Source organism: Bufo bufo, chromosome 4 (assembly GCF_905171765.1).
Source record: "Bufo bufo chromosome 4, aBufBuf1.1, whole genome shotgun sequence".
In the NCBI taxonomy this organism is placed as follows: Eukaryota; Metazoa; Chordata; class Amphibia; order Anura; family Bufonidae; genus Bufo; species Bufo bufo.
This window is the reverse complement of record NC_053392.1, coordinates 292,320,264-292,344,236: the sequence shown is the minus strand read 5'-3', so window position 1 is coordinate 292,344,236 and position 23,973 is coordinate 292,320,264. Positions and strand designations below refer to the sequence as shown.

General features: G+C 42.9%; 1 protein-coding gene across 1 annotated transcript in view; it reads right to left on the bottom strand.

Annotated features, from left to right (window-relative positions):
- Positions 1 to 939: 939 nt before the first annotated feature.
- The window catches only part of SH3BGRL2 (SH3 domain binding glutamate rich protein like 2), a 28,120-nt gene continuing 5,086 nt past the window's right edge, over positions 940 to 23,973 (bottom strand). The window contains exons 2-4 of the mRNA XM_040428684.1: positions 11,835 to 12,020; positions 6,994 to 7,077; positions 940 to 971 (exon numbers count right to left, since the gene is read on the bottom strand). Coding sequence (XP_040284618.1) covers positions 7,006 to 7,077; positions 11,835 to 12,020 — 258 coding nt within the window. The 3' untranslated portion in view covers positions 940 to 971; positions 6,994 to 7,005. The remainder of the gene's footprint in view (positions 972 to 6,993; positions 7,078 to 11,834; positions 12,021 to 23,973) is intronic.

Sequence of the window (23,973 nt, the reverse complement as noted above, 5' to 3'; positions counted from 1 at the left end):
GAGCTGGACCGCAGAGTGAAGGCAAAAGGGCCAACAAGTGCTAAGCATCTCTGGGAACTCCTTCAAGACTGTTGGAAGACCATTTCAGGGGACTACCTCTTGAAGCTCATCAAGAGAATGCCAAGAGTGTGCAAAGCAGTAATCAAAGCAAAAGGTGGCTACTTTGAAGAACCTAGAATATGACATATTTTCAGTTGTTTCACACTTGTTTGTTATGTATATAATTCCACATGTGTTAATTCATAGTTTTGATGCCTTCATAGTCATGAAAATAAAGAAAACTCTTTGAATGAGAAGTTGTGTCCAAACTTTTGGTCTGTACTGTATATCAATCTACTCAGTTTATCCTGCTCTATAACAGGCTGCCTGCAGATTGCACTGCATATTGTGATGACAGCTTCTCGTGAATAGTTACCATTCATTTTAACTGAATATATTAGTACCAGATAGTTTTGCTCAATAAATATTTTAGGATGGAGCCAACACTTAATTACAAATTAGAAATATAAATTGTAAATGAACATTACACAATAAAATACTATCATTCAAGTTCTAGGTATATTTCTCAAATGAGAGGGAAATCAAACCACAAATGAGATGTGAGATAATGAATTTATTAGGCGCCACTATAGCTGCAATTATTATGTAAACCTTGTGGCCAATTTTTTTTTCATTTGCACCGCTGAAGCTTGGACATTTTAATATATCCTGACTATATAATCTATATCCAGAAAAAAAATAAAAAATAAGAACATATTGGAAAAGAATTATAAAGGGGTTGAACATTACAGAAATAAGAAACCGTAGGTTGAAGAACATGCAGACTTCTGTACAACATGATGCACTACTGTATACAAAGGAACCAATTAGGAATGTGCTACTTGTAACTTAGGATGGATCCAGATTGCAGTATGCGACAGGATGGAATCGGCTGTACAGGAAATACGCATCCATGCTTTCATTTCTTCAGCCTGTGACAAAAAAAAAGAGAAAAGAATAAACACTAATCCTTAATCTGAGACCACTAGACACATCAGCAAATATATGCTAACTACTAGGCCAGAGGAACTGGTTTGGCGTTATAACAATATGCTCTGAAAAGAGATGTGGGAGGCGCACTTTAGGCTGGGTTTAGATACTGATAGGTCATCAGTATCTGATAAGTGGGGGTCCGACACCTAGGATCTGCTGATCAGCTGTTTAAAGGTACTTTCACACTTGCGTTGTAAGGATCCGGCAGGCAGTTCCGTCACTGGAACTGCGTGCCGGACCCGGAAATCCGCATGCAAGCGGATATCATTTGTAGACGGATCCAGATGCAATGAAATTCCGGATCCGTCTCTCTGGTGTCATCCGGAAAAACGGATCCGGTATTTTTTTTTTTTCGCATTTTCAAAGTTTGGCACGTGCATTCCGCATGCTGCGGTATTTTCTCCGGCCAAATACCGTAAACGGACTGAACTGAAGACATCCTGATGCATACTGAACGGAATGCTTTCCATTCAGAATGCATTAGGATAAAACGGAAGCGTTTTTTTTCCGGTATTGAGCCCCTGTGAGGGAACTCATCACCGGAAAAGAATAACACTAGTGTTAAAGTAGCCCAAGAAGGCAGCAAGCATCCCTGTTAGCCCTGAGGCCTTCCCTCTGCTTTTCACAGCCCGAATGACGACAAGTTCATCAGTCACATGGCTTAGGCGCAGCTCAGCCCCATATACTTCATGTATATGTTTTTTACTGGATTCTGGAAGTCACAAAAGAGTGGTGCGCTACACTTTTGTACCCTTTTCTCCCCAACGTATACTTTAAATGGATGGCAAAAACGTGATGTGAACCCACCCTACAACAAAAAAAAGTGATGTGAACCCAGCCTTTAAGTGTCACTGTACTCTGGCTCACCTTAAGGCACCCATATACACAATAATCATCATTAACGATACAACTAGAAAGACATTCATTAACCACTTCACAACCTCCCATTGACTATAAACGTCCTATGGGCAGTCGTTTATCTCTGAATGGACGTTTTAGAACGTTCATTCAGAGATGGCAGCTGCATGCTAATCGTGCAGCTGCAGAGCGGGTTGCCTGCTGTCAGTGAGAGCAGGCCACCCCAAAGAGAAGGCAGGGACAGTTCCCAGGTGTGCCTGCCTTCTAGATCGCTGTACGGATCAGGAAGCGCTATGCGCTTCCTGTCTCGGCAGTCATGTGACTGCCGGGGCCAGGAGAGTGCAAGAGCTGTCGGGTCTTCCACAGGCCTCGATCAGCCCTGCACTGAGGCTGTACAGCAATGTATTCTGCTGTACAGCCTCTCTGGGGGCTGTATTTCCCCTGTAACTGGGGCTACTATGTCAGCCCCAGTTACAGGAGAAATCAATAGTGGGGGAGAGAAAAAAAAAAAAAAAAAAAAAAAAAAAGATAAAAATGTCCCCCAGAGGTCTTGTATGACCTTATGGGGGACGTAAAGTGTAAAATAAAAAATAGAAAATAGTGTTTTTTAAAAAGGTTTCACATGTGAAAAAAATAAAACAATTAAGCAATTAAAAAAAAAAGAAGTTAGAAACATATTTGGTATTGACGCGTCTGTGACAGCCGGCTCTATAAATATATCACATGATCCACCCCGTTTGATGAACACCATAAAAAATAAAAACGGTGTAAAAAAAAGCCATTTTTGTCAAAAAGGCGTATGTCCCACAAAACCCAATAAAACAGTCACCTCATCCAGCAAAAAATGAGCACCTACATAAGAAAATCGCTAAAAAAAAACAAAAAAAACACGGAGACATTAAAGGGACACTGACAGGCCAAATCAGCATATATAGTTAGATATATCACATTACAGGTCTTAGAGTCTTTTAAAAGCATATAACTATCCCCCCTGTCCACCTTATAAAGAGCGAAATATAAAGTTTTATAACCTACTTCTGCGGTCAGCAATCTGCCCAAGGGGCGGCGTTTCATGTGAAAATGCGCCCAGCCAGCCTTCCCAACTGCCGTTCTTAAGCCCCGCCCAGCTCATCATTATTCACTTCGCTGGGCGGCGGCTAGAACTTCCCCAGTCCCGATCCTGCGCAATTCAATCCTCCGGGCATCGTTCATGCCCAATCTTCTGCGCCTGCGCCCCGCCGTGCGACGCACTATAATTAACCCCTTATATGATGTGAGTGAGCAGCGCTCTGAAGCGCTGCTCTGAACAGTGCATGGCTGAGGCTGCAGCTGCCTCGAAGACGCAGGCTGGTGTGTGTACGCAGGCGCGATCTAGCGGCACGGCGGGGCGCAGGCGCAGAAGATTGGGCATGAACGATGCCGGGAGGATTGAATTGCGCAGGATCGGGACTGGGGAGAGTTCTAGCCGCCGCCCAGCGAAGTGAATAATGATGAGCTGGGCGGGGCTTAAGAACAGCAGTTGGGAAGGCTGGCTGGGCGCATTTTCACATGAAACGCCGCCCCTTGGGCAGATTGCTGACCGGAGAAGCAGGTTATAAAACTTTATATTTCGCTCTTTATAAGGTGGACAGGGGGGATAGTTATATGCTTTTAAAAGACTCTATAAGACCTGTAATGTGATATATCTAACTATATATGCTGATTTCGCCTGTCAGTGTCCCTTTAAAACATCATATTTTTTTTTTAAATGCTATTATTGTGTTAAAGAGAAATAAATAAAAGTATACATATTAGGTATTGCCGCGTCAGTAACAACCAGCTATATAAAAATATCACATGACCTAACCCCTCAGGTGAACACTGTAAAAAAATAAAATAAAAACTGACAAAAAAAAGGCTTTTTTTGCCACCTTACATCACAAAAATTGCAACACCAAGCGATCAAAAAGGTGTATGCCCCCCAAAATAGTACGAAACCGTCACCTCATCCCGCAATAAATGAGACCATACCTAAGGCAATCGGTCAAAAAAAAAAAAAAAAAAAAAAAAAAAAAAAAAAAATGATATGGGTTTCAGACTATGGAGACACTAAAACATAATTTTTTGGTTTCAAAAATGCTATTATTGTGTAAAACTTAAATAAATAAGAAAAAAGTACACATATTAGGTATTGCCCTATAAAAATGTCACATGACCTCAGGTAAACGCTGTAAAAAACAATTAACAATTTTTTGGTCACCTTGCCCCATAAAGTGTTATAATGAATGATCAAAAAATCTTATGTACCCAAAAATGGTACCAATAAAAATGTCAACTCAAACAACTGCAAAAAACGAGCACCTGCACAAGATTATCGGCAAAAAAATAAATAAAAATGGCGTTCAGAAAATGGACACAAAAACTATTAAAAAAAAAAAGTTTTATTATGTAAAACAAAAAGTAGACATATTTGATATCATTGTGTTCGTAACAACCTGTTCTATAAAAATAGCACATGATCTAACCGGTCAGATGAATGTGGAAAATAAATAAATAAAACAGTGCCAAAACAGACATTTTTTTTTTTTGGTTAACTTGCCTCACAAAAAAAACGTAATATAGAGCAATTAAAAATCATATGTACCCCAAAATAGTACCAATAAAACTGGCACCTTATCCCCTAGTTTCCAAAATGGGGTCACTTTTTGGGAGTTTCTACTGTAAGGGTGCATCAGGGGGGCTTCAAATGGGACATGGCATCTAAAAACCAGTTCAGCAAAATCTGCCTTCAAAAATCATATGGCGTTCCTTTTCTTCTGCGCCCTGATGTGTGCCCGTACATCAGTTTCCGGCCACATGTGGGGTGTTTCTGTAAACTGCAGAATCAGGGTAATAACTATGACGCTTTGTTTGGCTGTTAACCCTTGATGTGTTAAAGAAAAAAAAATTGATTAAAATGGAAAATCTGCCAAATAAGTGAAAATTTTAAATTTCATCTCCATTTTCCTTTAATTCTTGTGGAACACCAAAAGGGTTAACAAAGTTAGTAAAATCAGTTTTGAGTAACTTGAGGGGTGTAATTTCTACAATGGGGTCATTTATGGGGAGTTTCCACTATGTAAGCCCCACAAAGTGACTTCAGACCTGAACTGCTCCTTAAAAAGTGGGTTTTGGAATTGCTTCTAAGCCTTCTAACGTCCTAAAAAAATAAAATGACATTTCCAAAATGATGCCAACATAAAGTAGACATATGGGGAATGTTAAGTAATAAATATTTTATGAGGTATCACTATCTGTTTTAAAAGCTGAGAAATAGAAATTTTGAAAATTGCTAGTTTTTCAAAATTTTTGGCCAATTTGGAATTCTTTCATAAATAAAAGGGGAAATATATTGACTCAAATTTATGACCATCATGAAGTACAATGTGTCATGAGAAAACAAATCTCAATTTACATCGCAGTCTGAGCCGGGAGAGAGGAGGGTCTGGAGTCCGGAACTAGGGGCGGGGCCCGGTGCAGTCACTGTACTCTTACACCGGGCCCCGCCGCTCACCGCAGTATTTATAAACATTAATCCTTATCCTGTTATTAAGTTTAACTAACACTGCACTCTCCCCTGTTCCCCTGTATCCGTACAGCACTTACGAACAAGCTTCCATACAAGGCAGAGCGGACGGCAGCAGTAATGTCACTCACTGACGTCGAGAGCCTGCTCTTCCCACTTTATGAAGCAGACGGAGCAGGCGCGTGACGTCAGTGAGTGACATTACTGCTGCCGTCCGCTCTGCCTGCTATGGAAGCGTGTTCGTAAGTGCTGTACTGATACAGGGGAGAGCGCAGCTTTAGTTAAACTCATTAACAGGATAAGGATTAATGTTTATAAATACTGTGGGCCGGTGTATTGGGGGACACTGTTATGAGGGGGATCTGAGGATGACATATAGCAGTGCCATCCACAGATCCCCCCCATGACAGTGCCATCCACAGGTCTCCCACATGACAGTGCCATCCACAGGTCTCCCACATGACAGTGCCATCCACAGGTCTCCCACATGACAGTGCCATCCACAGGTCTCCCACATGACAGTGCCATCCACAGGTCTCCCACATGAATGTATGTCATCCACAGATCCCCCATAATAGAGTCATGCACAGACCACCATTAATTCAAAACCCATCAAAAGCACACCTTTTGGTTAAAATTGTTTTTTTTCTTATTTTCCTCCTCAAAAACCTAGGTGCGTCTTATAGGCCGGTGCGTCTTATAGGGCAAAAAACATGGTACTACATAAAGTGACATGTCAGATTTGCAAAATTAGGCCTGGTCTAGAAGTGGTTAACCATAATCATTTTGCGTATACTTCTAAAAGCAGGTGTAACAGAAAATGTTCTTGGTTATTACCATACTATTTTACATGTACACAATACACAAACAATATTTCTTTTAAGGGTAGACTGGAGGAATGGCTGCATACCACAGATCTACCCACAGAATATTTACACTCTAAATTTTGGATTAACAGAGCCAGGATTCACGTCTCCACAGAATTCCTTCTCCCATTACTGATGTATAGGGATAGGGCATAACTTCTAGGTCATATACATCTCACAAATCAATGTAAGATATATGAAGAAAATTAGATGTGCATTTAAATATCTCCAGAACCATATACGTGACAGCTCTGAATCCTACTGTGGAAGAAACACCTGGCTCCAGATTTAGTGGTATTAGGACTTACTGCTGCATTACAGCAAATACAAATATCAAATTATTGTTGCAGTTGTGCCCTTAAAGGGGTTGTCCGGGATCAATTTTTTTTTTTTTTACAAAACAGTTTACTCACTCGTTTTAAGGTCCCCCCCAGATGTTTTTATGTATTTTTCGACATCAGCAGTGCTCCGACAGTCCCCCACTGATTGTGTACATCTATGTTTATATGTGTGCGGTAACTTCCTGCCGCACTGCCTTCTGGGTCCCAGCGCAGAGCAGGATTACGTGGTTTCTGATCTCTGTCTGCTCCTCCGTGCAGCCGCCCCTGATTCATATGCCACCTCTTGCCGCACACACACACACACACACACACTATGCTTACACAATAAAAGGAAAAACATAAAAAAACAAACCATCGCTGCTGTTTATTTTGGCTTTATCCGTAAGAATGAAGAAACTGTATTACTTTCCTTGGCTTCAAAAAAGGCATTATAATCCTGTTACAGAAAAGAAAAGAATAACCGTGAAAAAATTTGCAAATGCTGAAGACACTACTCAAAAATAATAGAGAGATTGATATTGACAGTGTATAAAACGGAGCATAATGGTCTATTGATAAAATAAAGTCCCACCTTTGCATGAAAGTTTACTCTCTAAGGCCTCTTGCACTTAGTCGTGTGTACCCCATGGCCGTATTGTGACCCGCATACAGGACACCGGCCGTGTGCATTCCGCATCATGCATACGGACCCATTCACTTGAAAGGGTCCGCAAATCCAGAGATGCGGAACGGAAGCACGGAACGGAATTACTACGGAGTGCTTTCGTGGGGATCTGTTCCGCAAAAAGATAGAACTTGTCCTATCTTTTTGCGGGACGGAAGGATTGCGGACCCCATTAAAGTGAGTGAGGTCGCGATCCGCATGCGGCATCCCCACGGTTGGTGCCCGTGCATTGCGGACCGAAATTTGCAACGTTCGTGTGCAAGAGGCCCAAGTCCTCTCTCTGACAACAGGTGCTGAACGTGCCCATAAAATCTTAACTCAAGCAATTACAGAATTGACATCACGTATCATTCTCAGTAACAGTATCGATGCTTGACCCATAGCCACTTTATGTCAGTCTGATGTATTAAGGAGTCAAAATCATCATCATCATCCTAAAATCCTCCCTTCTACTCACCTCTCTCTCACTGCTGGTCTCTGCACTGTGACAACGGTCCTCCTCCCTCTCTGTGTATACAAAACTGCAGTGGTCATGTGCAGGGATACGGCACAAGACCACTGACGGCAGTGACTGGCTGCAGCGGATACATGCCATATACTTGCATGTTACCACTGCCTTAAATACAGCCACTGAGAGGAGGACTGGAGCTAAGGCACAGAGAACAGCGGGAGAGAGGCTTAGATAGATTTTTTCCCCAAGCATATCGTGTCATCAGTTTCTGCCACGTCCCTCCAGTGTAGAGCGAGTGTCAGTGCGTTTAGGTGTATGAGGGGAGTATTTTTTTAACCAGCAAAATTGGTGCCACTATGGGGGGGGGGGGCCTTTTGATACTAGGAGGAACACTATTGGGGGGTATTCTAGGGACACTATGGAGGTGTACTGAGGGTATCACAAGGGTTGGGATGCTTAAAATGGTGTGAATGTAGCCAAAATCTGTATTTAACTTGCAGAAAATAAAATGCTGCAAAGAAACAAGAATGTACACTAACCACATGAGAGGAGCGACACATTTTTCACTCACTGTGGCCTCTTATCTTTCCAATACACACAGGGTAGAAAATGTATCAAATATTTTTGTTCAAGGTTCCTCTCTATAGATAAACTACAAAATAATGTTTCCATGTTGTTCATGGGGTGGATTAAATAAAGCTATATTTATTATATGGGTTGTGGAGAACACAGCGATAACATTGATGTGTGCATTTTTTTTTACCATTTTTTTAATGTATTTATTTAATTTTTCAACAATATGATCCAAACTAAACCATCAAAAAGGGCAACATAATCCATTTTTACAAAATAAAAACACTTTTTATGGAAAAATGGTTTTATTAATTTTATTTTTTAAAAAGCTTTTTTAACCATTATTATTTTTTAAGTCCACTAGGAAACATGGGCTTATAATGCACTTGTATACCAGTGCATTATAGCCTCACACTGAAAGTGACAGACTGTCTATTAGGCTATGTTTGTGGCACAGTCTACTAGGCAAAAAGGCAGGCCTGGGAGTCTTTGTTAGGCCACTGGCTGCAACGGCAATGCATCGGCACCCTGTGATTGCATTCGCGGGGAGGCAATGGTGACAGAGAGCACCTTACCTCAGTGTAACTGCCTAGATGCTGCGGTCGCTAATGACTGCAGCTTCTAGGGGGTTGAACGGCTGGGATCAGATTTTTGCCATTGCCGGCATCATGCAGTGTTCGGGAGTACTGTATTAGCGCAGCCTGTGAGGGGTCTCTTCCACCTGCACCAATATTATTGCCGTAGGTGGCGGTGACTGAAAAGACTAACAGCCTGCTCTGATACAGTTTAAAAAAATATGTGAATGTTCGATTTTTCAAAAAACAATATTGCCTGGTACTAAAAGAGCAAAAGCCCAGCCTTACATACAGCATGAGCCACTGATACAAGTTTGACACATCTTTAGATAACCTGTCTGAGGCTCCAATTACATGGGCTGATGTACAAGACAAACGCTCGCTTCCAATCACTGCCCTTTTGTTAAAGCAGCATTTAAATGCAGCAATCATCTCCTCTGCATAGGGATGAATGATCGCTAATGCCTTTATCCCTATACAGATTTACTGTTTGTTTCTATGGGATAAATAAATAATCATTTGTCGGGTTTAAACATGGATGTGCTGCTGACAAACGATTATTTTATGTTTCCCGTAGAAACGACAGATAACATAACAAGCATATTGCTATTTTGTCAGGCGCTTTTGAAAATGGTAATTATCAAGAACACGCATTTGTAGAAACATTCATCCCCGAGTTTGCCCCAATAATCTGCCCATATAAATGGGCCCTTAGTTTTCACTCTCTACATTTTAAAAAGGATTAGCAAATTTATTCCATTCAATATTTGCTCAAAACAACTCTGTTCTCTTCCCAAATCTGTAACTAGTTATGCTCTTGAACTTTTCTACTTTCAGGAAGTTACTGGCCATACACATTAGAAAAAAAAACTCTAACCCGAGATCAGGAGTTGGTGTTCCCTGGGAGGGATATCAATTTACCGGGGTTTCTTCATGGTGACAAGTTCGGGAATCACATAAGGCTACTTTCACACTGCCGTTTCTGGGTCCGCCTGTGAGATCCGTTTCAAGGCTCTCACAAGCGGCCCCAAACGGATCAGTTTAGCCCCAATGCATTCTGAATGGATGCGGATCCGTTCAGAATGCATCAGTTTGGCTCCGTTCCACCTCCATTCCGCTCTGGAGGCGGACACCAAAACGCTGCCTGCAGCGTTTTGGTGTCCGCCTGGCGGTGCGGAGCCAAACGGATCCGTCCTGACTTACAATGTAAGTCAATGGGGACGGATCCGTTTACATTGACACAATATTGGTGCAATTGTAAACGGATCCGTCCCCCAATGACTTTTAATGTAAAGTCAGGACGGATCCGTTTGACTTACACTTAGACTTTTTTGGACTAAGTTATGCAGACGGATCCGTACTGAACGGATACCAGCGTATGCATTTATAGGTGCGGATCCGTCTGTGCAGACACCAGACGGATCCGCACCTAACGCAGGTGTGAAAGTATTGTAATCACCGGGTACAACCTGTTGTAAAACGTAGCTTTTAATCTAATTTACACATAAAATAAACTCCCACAGACACACATAGAAAAAGAACAAAAAAAGTTATAACCTTGATGACATGAGATGATGCTGTAATGTCCAATGGCACGGGTCAATGATGGACGGAGTGGACAGTCATGGATTCTGATCTGTCCCTATACCTAGCCCTAGGCTCGGCACCCCTGCCTAGGAACGGAATGGCCGCCCTGATAAGGACGATCCCGTGTTCTGGAACCTCCTAGTGGGTCCTGAATTAACCCTATGATGCAGGTGAGTCCCTATTTCGGGGCCTACTCTAGGTACACAGAACAAAAAATAAAATAAAAAAATACTGTATAATGAGCAATAGACCCCCCACATCCGTGGATGCTGCGTCTCGTGGGTGGACTATTGCTTGCAAGAGTAACGTCATACAAGGTATACAGACAACCACATGTGTGATTATCTATGAGTGTGTGTGTATATATATATATAATCATCAGATAAACGTATATATATATATATATATATATATATATATATATATATATATATAATCGTTTATCTGATGATTATATATATATACACACACACTCATAGATAATCACACATGTGGTTGTCTGTATACATATATACGTATATATATATATATATATATATATATATATATATATATATATAATCGTTTATCTGATGATTATATATATATACACACACACTCATAGATAATCACACATGTGGTTGTCTGTATACCTTGTATGACGTTACTCTTGCAAGCAATAGTCCACCCACGAGACGCAGCATCCACGGATGTGGGGGGTCTATTGCTCATTATACAGTATTTTTTTATTTTATTTTTTGTTCTGTGTACCTAGAGTAGGCCCCGAAATAGGGACTCACCTGCATCATAGGGTTAATTCAGGACCCACTAGGAGGTTCCAGAACACGGGATCGTCCTTATCAGGGCGGCCATTCCGTTCCTAGGCAGGGGTGCCGAGCCTAGGGCTAGGTATAGGGACAGATCAGAATCCATGACTGTCCACTCCGTCCATCATTGACCCGTGCCATTGGACATTACAGCATCATCTCATGTCATCAAGGTTATAACTTTTTTTGTTCTTTTTCTATGTGTGTCTGTGGGAGTTTGTTATTTTATGTGTAAATTAGATTAAAAGCTACGTTTTACAACAGGTTGTACCCTGTGATTACAATAGTTATACTTATACATCACCTGTGGATATCACTCCCTCTGACGGGATATTGTCTTAGCTGTGATTAATAAAAGCAGGTGTGAAAGTAGCCTAAGCTTGGGTATATGTGAGAAAATCTAAAAATATCTGCGTAACTAATCATTTATTGTGGTTTTGTGTATGAACGTACACTAGCTCACAATCCAGGGAGAACTTTTCATCTGTCTGTTCAAAACCAAGCATCACTGAAATAATAGAATAAAAGAAGACTCACCCCACAATAAGTTTCATCATTAAATATCTGCGGGAGTAGAGGATTGCCATGCTCCGGCCACTTATCCTTAGGAATGTTTTTGTACATCCATTGCTTCTGCTCTTCTGACATGGTGATATCCACTATTTCACAATCGATATTATGGCATTCCAGGTACTGGATTACTTCCTGCTGCTGCTTTTTCATCTGTTAGATTAAGACGGAAAAAGATTAGGCAGATTAGGTATGCTGGATCCAATGGCTGCAGAGAGCTTCATCCTATAAACAAGGCCAGAGAGGCGGTGAAGACAGCAGCAGTAAGTGTAGAGCGCATCTCCACAGAGAGCAGAGAGGCGGGGAAGACAGCAGCACTCAGTGTAGAGCGCATCTCCCCAGAGAGCAGGTGAAGACAGTAGCAGTCAGTGTAGAGCGCATTTCCCCAGAGAGCAGAGAGGCGGGGAAGACAGCAGCACTCAATGTAGAGCGCATTTCCCCAGAGAGCAGAGAGGCGGTGAAGACAGCAGCACTCAGTGTAGAGCGCATTTCCCCAGAGAGCAGAGAGGCGGTGAAGACAGTAGCACTCAATGTAGAGCGTATTTCCCCAGAGAGCAGAGAGGCGGTGAAGACAGTAGCACTCAATGTAGAGCGTATTTCCCCAGAGAGCAGAGAGGCGGTGAAGACAGTAGCACTCAATGTAGAGCGCATTTCCCCAGAGAGCAGAGAGGCGGTAAAGACAGTAGCACTCAATGTAGAGCGCATTTCCCCAGAGAGCAGAGAGGCGGTAAAGACAGTAGCACTCAATGTAGAGCGCATTTCCCCAGAGAGCAGAGAGGCGGTAAAGACAGTAGCACTCAATGTAGAGCGCATTTCCCCAGAGAGCAGAGAGGCGGTAAAGACAGTAGCACTCAATGTAGAGCGCATTTCCCCAGAGAGCAGAGAGGCGGTGAAGACAGTAGCAGTCAATGTAGAGCGCATTTCCCCAGAGAGCAGAGAGGCGGTGAAGACAGCAGCACTCAGTGTAGAGCGCATTTCCCCAGAGAGCAGAGAGGCGGTGAAGACAGCAGCACTCAATGTAGAGCGCATTTCCCCAGAGAGCAGAGAGGCGGTGAAGACAGCAGCACTCAGTGTAGAGCGCATTTCCCCAGAGAGCAGAGAGGCGGTGAAGACAGTAGCACTCAATGTAGAGCGCATTTCCCCAGAGAGCAGAGAGGCGGTGAAGACAGTAGCACTCAATGTAGAGCGTATTTCCCCAGAGAGCAGAGAGGCGGTGAAGACAGCAGCACTCAATGTAGAGCGCATTTCCCCAGAGAGCAGAGAGGCGGTAAAGACAGTAGCACTCAATGTAGAGCGCATTTCCCCAGAGAGCAGAGAGGCGGTGAAGACAGTAGCACTCAGTGTAGAGCGTATTTCCCCAGAGAGCAGAGAGGCGGTGAAGACAGTAGCACTCAATGTAGAGCGCATTTCCCCAGAGAGCAGAGAGGCGGTAAAGACAGTAGCACTCAATGTAGAGCGCATTTCCCCAGAGAGCAGAGAGGCGGTGAAGACAGTAGCACTCAGTGTAGAGCGCATCTCCCAGAGGATGCATACAATGGGCCACTTTACAGCTAGTTTTCTAATAGAAATGTACAGTTTCATTAATTAAAGTAAATTAGAAAAATGGTCATTACAAAAAGTGGCCCTGTACTTTCATTACATCTTTGATATGCTATAGGGACATACCAAAAATTTTGATTGCTGGGGTTCTGAGCACTGAGACCCCCACAATTTCTCACCTCACTGCAGGACAGGAAGCGAGGACTATGGTCCTGTCTCTCTCCCGTCTCGTGCAGCGAGGAGATAGAAGTTTGCGGTTAGTGCGTTCTATCTCCATGTTCTAGAGATCAGTTGGGGTCTCCACGCTCAGACCCCACCAATCTAAATATTTGATATGTCCCTATGACACATCAAAAGTTTAATGAAAGAACAGGGCCACTTTAAACCTGCTCTACCAAAAATGTGATCTATGTTTACATTAGAGCGGAAATGATTACTCAAATTAAATCAACACAAAAAAAATCCTCAATGCTAATTTTTTGCATCGAGTATTTGTTTGTGTCATGTGACCATGGAGCGCGAGTGAAGCGCTTGCTATTACTCCCGCTCCGCGGTCACTTACCGGCCTGCCCCGCACTGGATCCTGACGTACGCACATCAGGACACAGTGCACGTAAGCACACACTATGACCTGACGCTGTGTGACGGCAGGTCCCAGTGCAGCACATGAAGAAGAAGATAGAAGATCTCTGGAGGGTCTGCACCCACAGGAGAGGTGAGTAGTTTGTTTCACTGGCGCTGGGGGGAAAAGCTACCGTCACTGGGGACTTATGGCAAGTGAGGGTGCTGATGGCTACAATGGTAATCACTAAGCCATTATCTAGGGACATTCTATCCTTCAAACTAACCAAGGCTGGAGCCTAGGATATTAAAACAGGTGTATTTTAGACTACCTCAAACACTCATTAGACCAAAGATGGCTAAACTACTGGCTCTGGAGGTCTTGTCCAGCTAGGCTAAGCCTAGTTATTGACCACAGCTGTATCCTAAGGTAAAAGCAACTAACACTAAGGGAACCCAGTAGAAGGTAAAATGCAACATTAAATCACATTTTAAAGACAGTGGCCCAGATTTATTAATGTCTCTGCACCAAAAATCGGTCTAAAAAAAGTGGGACAAAAATGCTGAAGATTGGTGCTTCTAGGGTTTCTATACTTTTCCCCTACATGAAACAAGGGTGGCAGGGCCTTTTAGAGAGTAGGTGGAGCCTTACAGGGCCTAGGGTGCACCATTTTAGCACAATTTTGGCATAAAATTCTCAAATGTCTCAAACTAAGCCAAACAATAGTTAGTATAGAGTCAGAGAAAAGTGTCCCCCCGTGCCTGAGCCCCTGTGATAAATCTGGTGCAGGTCTAGACAGCCGGTCTAAGCTTACACCATCTCTAGGATTAGTAAATCTGGGCCACAGAGCGAGATTTATCATAACTGGTGAATAGGAAAAGTGAAGCAGTCAACCACAGCAACCAATCAGAATACCAGGCTCATTTCAAATGTAAGGCTACTTTCACACTTGTAGCAGAGTGCTCTGAATGCATGATTTCATCTGCATGCAAACTGAAAGCATTTGTAGATTGATCCGGATCCGTCTCTCCGCATGTCATCCGGAGAAACGGATCCGTTATATTTTTTTTTCACATTTTTACAGATCGGCATTGCGGTATTTTTAATGTCAGATCCGGCACTAATACATTTCTTTGTAAATTAATGCGGCATTCCGAAAACTGATCTGGAATTTTGGACGGAGATAATACCGCAGCAGTGACTGAACTGAAGACATCCTGAACGGATTTCTCTCCATTCAGAATGCATGGGGATATACCTGATCAGTTCTTTTCCGGTATAGAGCCCCTGTGACGGAACTCAGTGCCAGAAAAGAAACCCGCTAGTGTGAAAGTAGCCTTAGCTGCAATCTGAATGGTTGCTCTGAGCCAGTTTTGAGAATTCTCCCCTAATGACTAGGTATCTGCTTTGATGTTTGCTATGTTAAAATAGTCTACAGAAAAGTCATGGAGAAACGTCCAAAATGATGGTGGTGGGTTCAATTTCTGAAATATGTTAGCACAGGGCTCGACAAATCCCAGGCGCCAGGTCGCCATGGCGACCAGGAATTTAGTCCTGGCGCTTGGGTATTTGTCAGCCCGTTTTCAAAGGTGCCCGAGCGATGGGTGCGGAGCTGCCGTTCTGTCCGGAGGCAGCACCGTGTGAAACAGCTCCTCAGTCTGAGTCAGCTCCGTCACAGCACACAGAGAGTGAGACGCTGGCAGCAGGGAGGGGAGGGACTCGGGAGGAGTGTAATCTGATCCTAGAGTGGAAGCTGCTTCTGCCAGCCCCTCCCCTCCCCGCCCACCAACCAATCAGAGCTGAGGCAATGCAAGCACTAGCAGCTCTGGGTCACTGACACAAGTACAGGGAGTCTAAGTAAGAAAGAATCGAATGAGTCTCCGGTTAAAATAATCTAAAGATTTGATTAGTTAGAGACTCATTCGATTCTTTGAGTTAAAAGAGCCGTGAGTCAGACTCTAGAACAGGTTACACTGAGGCTGTTGGCTGATGCTTTTGTTGCAGCAGTGATAAGATTAAGGAACAGGAGCAGAGAGATAAAAGTGACAGGACACAGTTTAGATTACAGGTTGAATTAAACCTTTAGGATCAAATTGGCTTCTCAAGGAGATCTATATGTTAAAGGCATCCCTTCTTCTGTCTCATTCAGTAGCTATATAACTAAGGCCTTATTCACACGTCCGTTGTTTCTTTCCTGATCTGTTCCGTTTTTTGCGGAACAGATCTGGACCCATTCATTTTCAATGGGTCCTGAAAAAAAACGGACAGCTCAATGTCTGATTTTTTTTCAGGACCCATTGAAAATGAATGGGACCAGATCTGGTTCAGATCTGGTCAAGATCTGTTCCGCAAAAAACGGAACAGATCAGGAAAGAAACAACGGACGTGTGAATAAGGGCTAAGGGTACTTTCACACTTGCGGCAGGATGGATCCGGCAGGCTGTTCACCCTGTCGGATCCGTCCTTCCGCTGTTTCGCCGGACCACCGCTCCGTCCCCATTGACTAAAATGGGAGCGGAGCTCTGGCGCAGCATGGTGAAAGGCCGCCGGACTAAAAGTACTGCATGTCCAACTTTTTAGTCCGGCGGCCTCTCACCGCGAACTGCCATGCTGCGCCGGAGCTCCGCCCCCATCCCCATTATAGTCAATAGGGTCCGGGGACGGAGCGGTGGTATATGTAACATGGTATACAGCATTATTGGGGGGGCTCCATGGAGAAGTGGGGGGGGGGGCACCTACTAGGGGCTTTATGACGCGGCTTCGCCTGGCTCCTAACTTTTTTAGCTGGCTCCTAGATTCCAAGGAAATTTGTCAAGCCCTGTGTTAGCAAGTTATACACTGCATGAATGCACTTTTAAAATATACTTTTTCTGAGTAGTAATAAAACAAACAGTACCAGAGGAGATACTGTCAAGAGTAAGTAGTCAATGGAATAATATCTTATCTTGCAGGACACAATGTCTTTGTTTCTATGGTTGCTAGGACAAAAAGAGGTATGTATTGATCGGCATATTTCACAAGCATACTTCAGCAAAGGTTACACATTTTCTGCCTTCTCACCATATCCACACAGGAATCATGTCCAGAATTGTGGCTACGGGTACTTTCACACTAGCGTTATTCTTTTCCGGTATTGAAATCCGGTATTGAGACATTTTACCGGAAAAAAAAAACACATCAGTTTTGTCCTAATGCATTCTGAATGGAAAGCAATCCGTTCAGTTTGACTGGACAAAATCCCTGAACAATACTGCACTTCCCGGATCCGGCATTAATTTCTAAAGAGATGTATTAATGCTGGATCCGGTACCAAGTGTTCTGGAAATTGCCGCATCGCCGGATCCAGTTTTCCGGTCTGCGCAGGAGCAAGGATAGAGGAGGAGCAATTTTCGCCTTTGATCTTTGGAAAAATGTAAATACCGGATCCGTTATTCCAGATGATACCGGATGAGACGGATCCAATATTTCACCAACGGATCCAGAAAAAAAGGTTATCGGTTGGCATGTGTTTTGCCAACGGAACTGCCTGCCGGATTCTAACAACGCTAGTGTGAAAGCAGCCTAAGGCTAGGTTCACATCTACAGAGAAGGTCCAGGCAGGAGCCTTAACCCCTTAAGGACCGGGCTCATTTTCACCTTAAGGACCAGGCCATTTTTTGGAAATCTGACCAGTGTCACTTTAAGTGCTAATAACTTTAAAACGCTTTGACTTATCCAGGCCATTCTGAGATTGTTTTTTCGTCACATATTGTACTTCATGACACTGGTAAAATGAAGTCAAAAAAATTATTTTTTTTGCACAAAAAAATACCTAATTTACCAAAAATTTGGAAAAAATTTGCAAATTTCAAAGTTTCAGTTTCTCTACTTCTGTAATACATAGTAATACCCCAAAAAATTGTGATGACTTTACATTCCCCATATGTCTACTTCATGCTTGAATTGTTTTGGGAATGATATTTTATTTTTTGGGGATGTTATAAGGCTTAGAAGTTTAGAAGCAAATCTTGAAATTTTTCCGAAATTTACAAAAACTCAATTTTTAGGGACCAGTTCAGGTTTGAAGTCACTTTGCGAGGCTTACATAATAGAAACCACCCAAAAATGACCCCATCTAAGAAACTACACCCCTCAAGGTATTCAAAACTGATTTTGCATACATTGTTAACCCTTTAGGTGTTGCACAAGAGTTATTGGCAAATGGGGAGGAAATTTGAGAATTTGATTTTTTTGTCTAATTTTTCATTTTAACCCATTTTTTCCACTAACAAAGCAAGGGTTAACAGCCAAACAAGACAGTATCTTTATTGCCCTGACTCTGCTGTTTACAGAAACACCCAATATGTGGCCGTAAACTACTGTACGGCCTCACAGCGGGGCGTAGAGTGAAAGGTGCGCTGTTTGGTTTTTGGTAGGCTGATTTTTATGGACTGGTTTATTTACACCATGTCCCATTTGAAGCCCCCTGATGCACCCCTAGAGGAGAAACTCCCTAAAAGTGACCCCATCTAAGAAACTACACCCCTCAAGGTATTCAAAACTGATTTTACATACGTCGTTAACACTTTAGGTGTTGCACAAGAGTTATTGGCAAATGGAGATGAAATTTGAGAATTTCATTTTTTTGCCTAATTTTCAATTTTAACCCATTTTTTTCACTAACAAAGCAAGGGTTAACAGCCAAACATGACTGTATCTTTATTGCCCTGACTCTGCCATTTACAGAAACACCCAATATGTGGCCGTAAACTACTGTACGGTCACACAGCGGGGCGTAGAGTGAAAGGTGCGCCGACTGTTTTTTTGACACCATGTCCCATTTGAAGCCCCCCTGATGCACCCCTAGAGTAGAAACTCCATAAAAGTGACCCCATCTAAGAAACTACACCCCTCAAGGTATTCAAAACTGATTTTACAAACTTTGTTAACCCTTTAGGTGTTGCACAAGATTTAATGGAAAATAGAGACACAATTTCAAAATTTCACATTTTTGGCAGATTTTCCATTTTAATATTTTTTTTCCAGTTACAAAGCAAGGGTTAACAGCCAAACAAAACTCATTATTTATGGCCCTGATTCTGTAGTTTACAGAAACACCCCATATGTGGTCGTAAACCGCTGTACGGGCACACGGCAGGGCGCAGAAGGAAAGGAATGCCATACGGTTTTTGGAAGGCAGGTTTTGCTGGACTGTTTTTTTGACACCATGTCCCATTTGAAGCCCCCCCTGATGCACCCCTAGAGTAGAAACTCCAGAAAAGTGACCCCATTTTAGAAACTACGGGATAGGGTGGCAGTATTGTTGGTACTAGTTTAGGGTACATATGATTTTTGGTTGCTCTATATTACACTTTTTGTGCGGCAAGGTAACAAGAATTAGCTTTTTTGGCACCGTTTTTTTTTTTTGTTATTTACAACATTCATCTGACAGGTTAGATCATGTGGTAATTTCATAGAGCAGGTTGTCACGGACGCGGCGATACCTAATATGTATTACATTTTTTTAATTTATGTAAGTTTTACCCAATGATTTCATTTTTAAAACAAAAAAAAAAAGTTTTAGTGTCTCCATAGTCTAAGAGTCATAGTTTTTCAGTTTTTGGGCGATTATCTTAAGTAGGGTCTCATTTTTTGCGGGAGGAGATGACGGTTTGATTGGCACTATTTTGGGGTGCATATGACTTTTTGATCGCTTGCTATTACACTTTTTGTGATGTAAGATGACAAAAAATTGCTTTTTTTACACAGTTTTTTTTTTTTTTACGGTGGTCACCTGAGAGGTTAGGTCATGTGATATTTTTATAGAGTCGGTCGATACGGACGCGGCAATACCTAATATGTATACTTTTTTTTTATTTATGTAAGTTTTACACAATGATTTCATTTTTGAAACAAAAAAAATTATGTTTTAGTGTCTCCATAGTCTAAGAGCCATAGTTTTTTCAGTTTTTGGGTGATTATCTTAAGTAGGGTCTCATTTTTTGCGGGATGAGATGACGGTTTGATTGCTACAATTTTGGCGTACATGCGACTTTTTTGATCACTTTTATTACCTTTTTTTGGGAAGTAAGGTGAGCAAAATTTCAATTTCATCATAGTTTTTTATTTTTTATTTTTATGGCGTTCACCGTTCGGGTAAAGTAACATGACCGTTTTATAGATCAGGTCGTTACGGACGCGGCGATACCAAACATGTGTAGGGAATGTTATTTTTTAATTTTTAATCAGTGATAAATGTGTTTTTGGATTTTTACTTTTTTTTCACTTTTTTTCACTTTTTTTTTACCCAGATCCACTGGGTTCTTGAAGATCCAGTGGGTCTGATGTCTGTATAATACAGTACAGTACAATATATATTGTTCTGTACTGTATTTTACTTACACTGAACAGATCTATGCTTTCAGCACAGATTTGTTCAGCACCATGGACAGCAGGACGCCTGAGAGGCGTCCTGTTGCCATGGGAACCTTCCCCGTCTGCTCAGAACTTCGCAGACGGGGAAGGGTAAGGATGGGATCTGGCGGGGGGCTGTCTGGGAGCTCTCTCCCTCTCCATCGGGGGGCTGCAAAGGCACAGCAGCCCCCCGATCGGAGAGGGAGGGAGCTCCCTCTTACTGTTAACTTTTTCCATACAGCGGTCCGTACGGACCGCTGTATGGAAAGGGTTAAACGGCTGACATCGCATCACCGATGTCAGCCGTTTATACCAGGGTGCCAGCAATGTGCTGGCACCCTGGTATACCCACTCTACACCAACGATTATTCAATGGGAGGCGGGCGGGGGATCGCGATCCCGCCTGCCGCACCGCCCGCCTCCCGCACCGCCCCCACCGCCCGCAACACCCCCCCTGCACCTCCCACCGGGCTAAAATCATTCAGAGGTGCAGGGGGGGGTGATAAAAATATATTTTCGGCACACTAAAGTTTCTGATCGCCGCGGTCAGGGACCGCAGCGATCAGAAACAGCAGAAAGCGCAACAAACCGCAGGTCTGAATTGACCTGCGGTTTGTTGCGATCGCGGACATGGGGGGGTCACGGGACCCCCCCGCGCATTTAGCCGAGGTGCCTGCTCAATGATTTGAGCAGGCACCTTGTTCCGATCACAGCCGGCCGGCCGGCATTGATCGGAACAACACATGACGTACCGGTACGTCATGTGTCCTTAAGGACTCGGGAAACATGCCGTACCCATACGTCATGTGTCCTTAAGGGGTTAATCACAGATTCCAGCAAAAAAAAAAAATATATATATATGAAATACCACTGCATGCTGCAGTATTTTGTCTGGCAAAAAAGGCCGGTATTCATTCTGGACACCTGACGAACCCCTTTATAGTCAATGGGATCCTTTAGGCACCGGAAGAGTCTGGTATATGCCGGATCCGTAACATAATACTGGAATCCTAGAGCTGATGCGTATTTATTTTATACAAATAGTCAAAAGGTTATACAAACAGTACAAGGGTTTAAATAAAAATGAGGTTGGGGGCAAAAATAAATGTCAGTACTTACCTTACCGATCCCTCGATTGCTGCTCCGATCCCGGCAGTCCAATCAGTTTCCGACATGTGAAGCCGGAGAAGAGGAAGTGGAAAGGAATGGGGACCGGAGCAGTGGTGAAGCAGAAGAGTCCAGGAATTGGTAACACAAGTACTCACCACTTGTCATTTCTGCTCTCTTATTATTTAAAATGATTTCACTAGAATAACTTTTTAAGCAACCACAAAAAAAAAAAAAAAAAGAAAGTCGCAATGAGAGAAAATTAATATACAGTAAATGCCTTGGAGACTCCTCAAACAAAATAGCTGATCTTAGGGAGACCAGCTACAGAAAACACTGTGGAGCCTCATTTAAGAGTCTCAACTCAGCAATCCAAAGCTCCCTGGGAAATAGCGATACGCAAAATAACGGTGGAGCCCCAGTTATGGGTCGTCAACACAGTGAAAGCCAGATATCCCTCAAAGGAAGGAAAACCGAGCAATGGGTGACATGACTGGCTTTGTTATTAGCGAGCAGCAGCTCTTGTATGCAGTCTGTTCTGTGCGTCCTCTCTGTACTTCATGTCTCCTCATGAACTCCATTCCTTGAAAGATTCAGTTTAAGATCTTATCAGCTGTATTCAGGATCATAATCCCTGACAAGCTGAGCAGAGAGAAGGACAAGGTGTTGTGAAGTAACTTGCCCTGCTGTGTGATTAGGACAGGTTTTGTGTGAACTAATAGGATAGCGGCCATTTTATTTCCTCTGATGATTGCTCTCTAGACAAAACAAGCCATTATAACCAATGAAAGATATTTGGGAATATATTTATAATAAAGTAATATTTAAGTATTTTCATTTTATTTTAGGAAAACCCCTTTAAGGCTGGTTTAAAAGGTCCCACATTGACTTATAGGACAGCTGCCTTACATCTGGTGGCATTGGAGGCAGAGCGTGTTAGGAGCTCATTTGCATCTCTTCTATACAGTATATATTCAGTCAAATGTAAAGAAAGTGACTCAAAATGACAATCCCTTGTCTATATCTCTATTATGGCATATGAATGTCATGGGGGAGGGGTCCTGAGCAGGGGATACCTGTTATAGGGGGATGCACAAGTTTAAAAAAATAAAATAAAAATTAGCTAAATCAGGGTTATTGGGGGGGTTCAAGTATATGCTAAAAATGAGGGAAACAGAGTGCACTGCTCTGGCTAAACACCCAAATACACATGTAGCAAGCTCCTAAAGAAAATAGTGAAAGGCAAGGAGGGTGTTAAAATAACAAAAGACACTGTAGGAGGAGATGTATCATAGACCGGCATTTTACGCCAGGCTATGATGTCCCCTGCGCAGGCCTTGTCACATATTAGGCACATCTTCCGGCAGTCCGTGTGCCTAACCAGAAATCTTCAAGCTGCCAAAGATTTCTGTCTTCATTTATGCCAGAAAACTGGTGTAAATAAAGGGTGATGTGCCGGGATGGTGCCACCCGCTCCATGCTGCCGTATCAGAAAAAAGGTGAGGGAAGCGTAGTAACGCCACCTGCGACCAAATTTTGGCACAGTGGCATTCTGAATGTTGCAAACACATGGTCTGCATCTTTTTCACATCAGAAAAGTGGCATGGGGGGGGTAATGATAAATTCCGATAATCTCCTCTGCTCCAGCGCCGTCACTTTAGTCATGGTGCAGCCAATCCCTGGCCTCAGCGGTATACAGTCACATCACTGCTGCAGCCACTCAAACAAAGCCCACCCGGGAGGACTGGAGTAGGGCTGCAAGAGTGAGGGGGCTTAAAACTGGTGATAGAACTTCTTTTATTATTTTAACACTTTCCCTGCTTAAAACCTGCAAAAAAAAAGATGTCATCGGAGGCAAAGTATGGTAACTGCTTGTGATCGGGAACAACTGAGAGACGAAGTGGAACAGCCGGCCAAGGGTTGCCTTGCTTTAAGTGTGTTTCCTTTACACAATCAGCTCAGATTTATTACATCCACTGCTTGTGAGAAATAGTGCAATGTTTGGGTGATGATTACCCTTTGGGACATATCAGGCATCCGGTAGCAAAAGACAACCATGTCCTAGGAGCGACCTGTGTGGCTGTGCAACCAAAGCCGCCTGATGAAGGGTTATCACGTGAAACGTTGTACAATTTATCAAGCTGAGTATGCGATGGATTGGATCAAGTCAAATAATATAAAAAACACTTGAAGAAAGGCGACCCTTGGTGTGCTGCTATTCTTCTTTTAGGACCCCACGCTTTATCAAGGCTAGCACACAGAACCATTGATTTCTATGGAGCCATGCAGGCATATTGTGTGCAGATCTGTGAGGCTGTTCCACAAATTATAGAGCATGCCCTATTCTTGTCAATATGGTGGACAAGAATAGTCCTTTCTATTGATGGGATTGACAAATATGCAGAGGGCACACAGAAGGGGTCCGGCATGGCTGTGTGCATGAGACCCTATGACTGATAACTGGATAGCGGAGTGGTCACTACCCCTGGATCGTGCACCTTACTA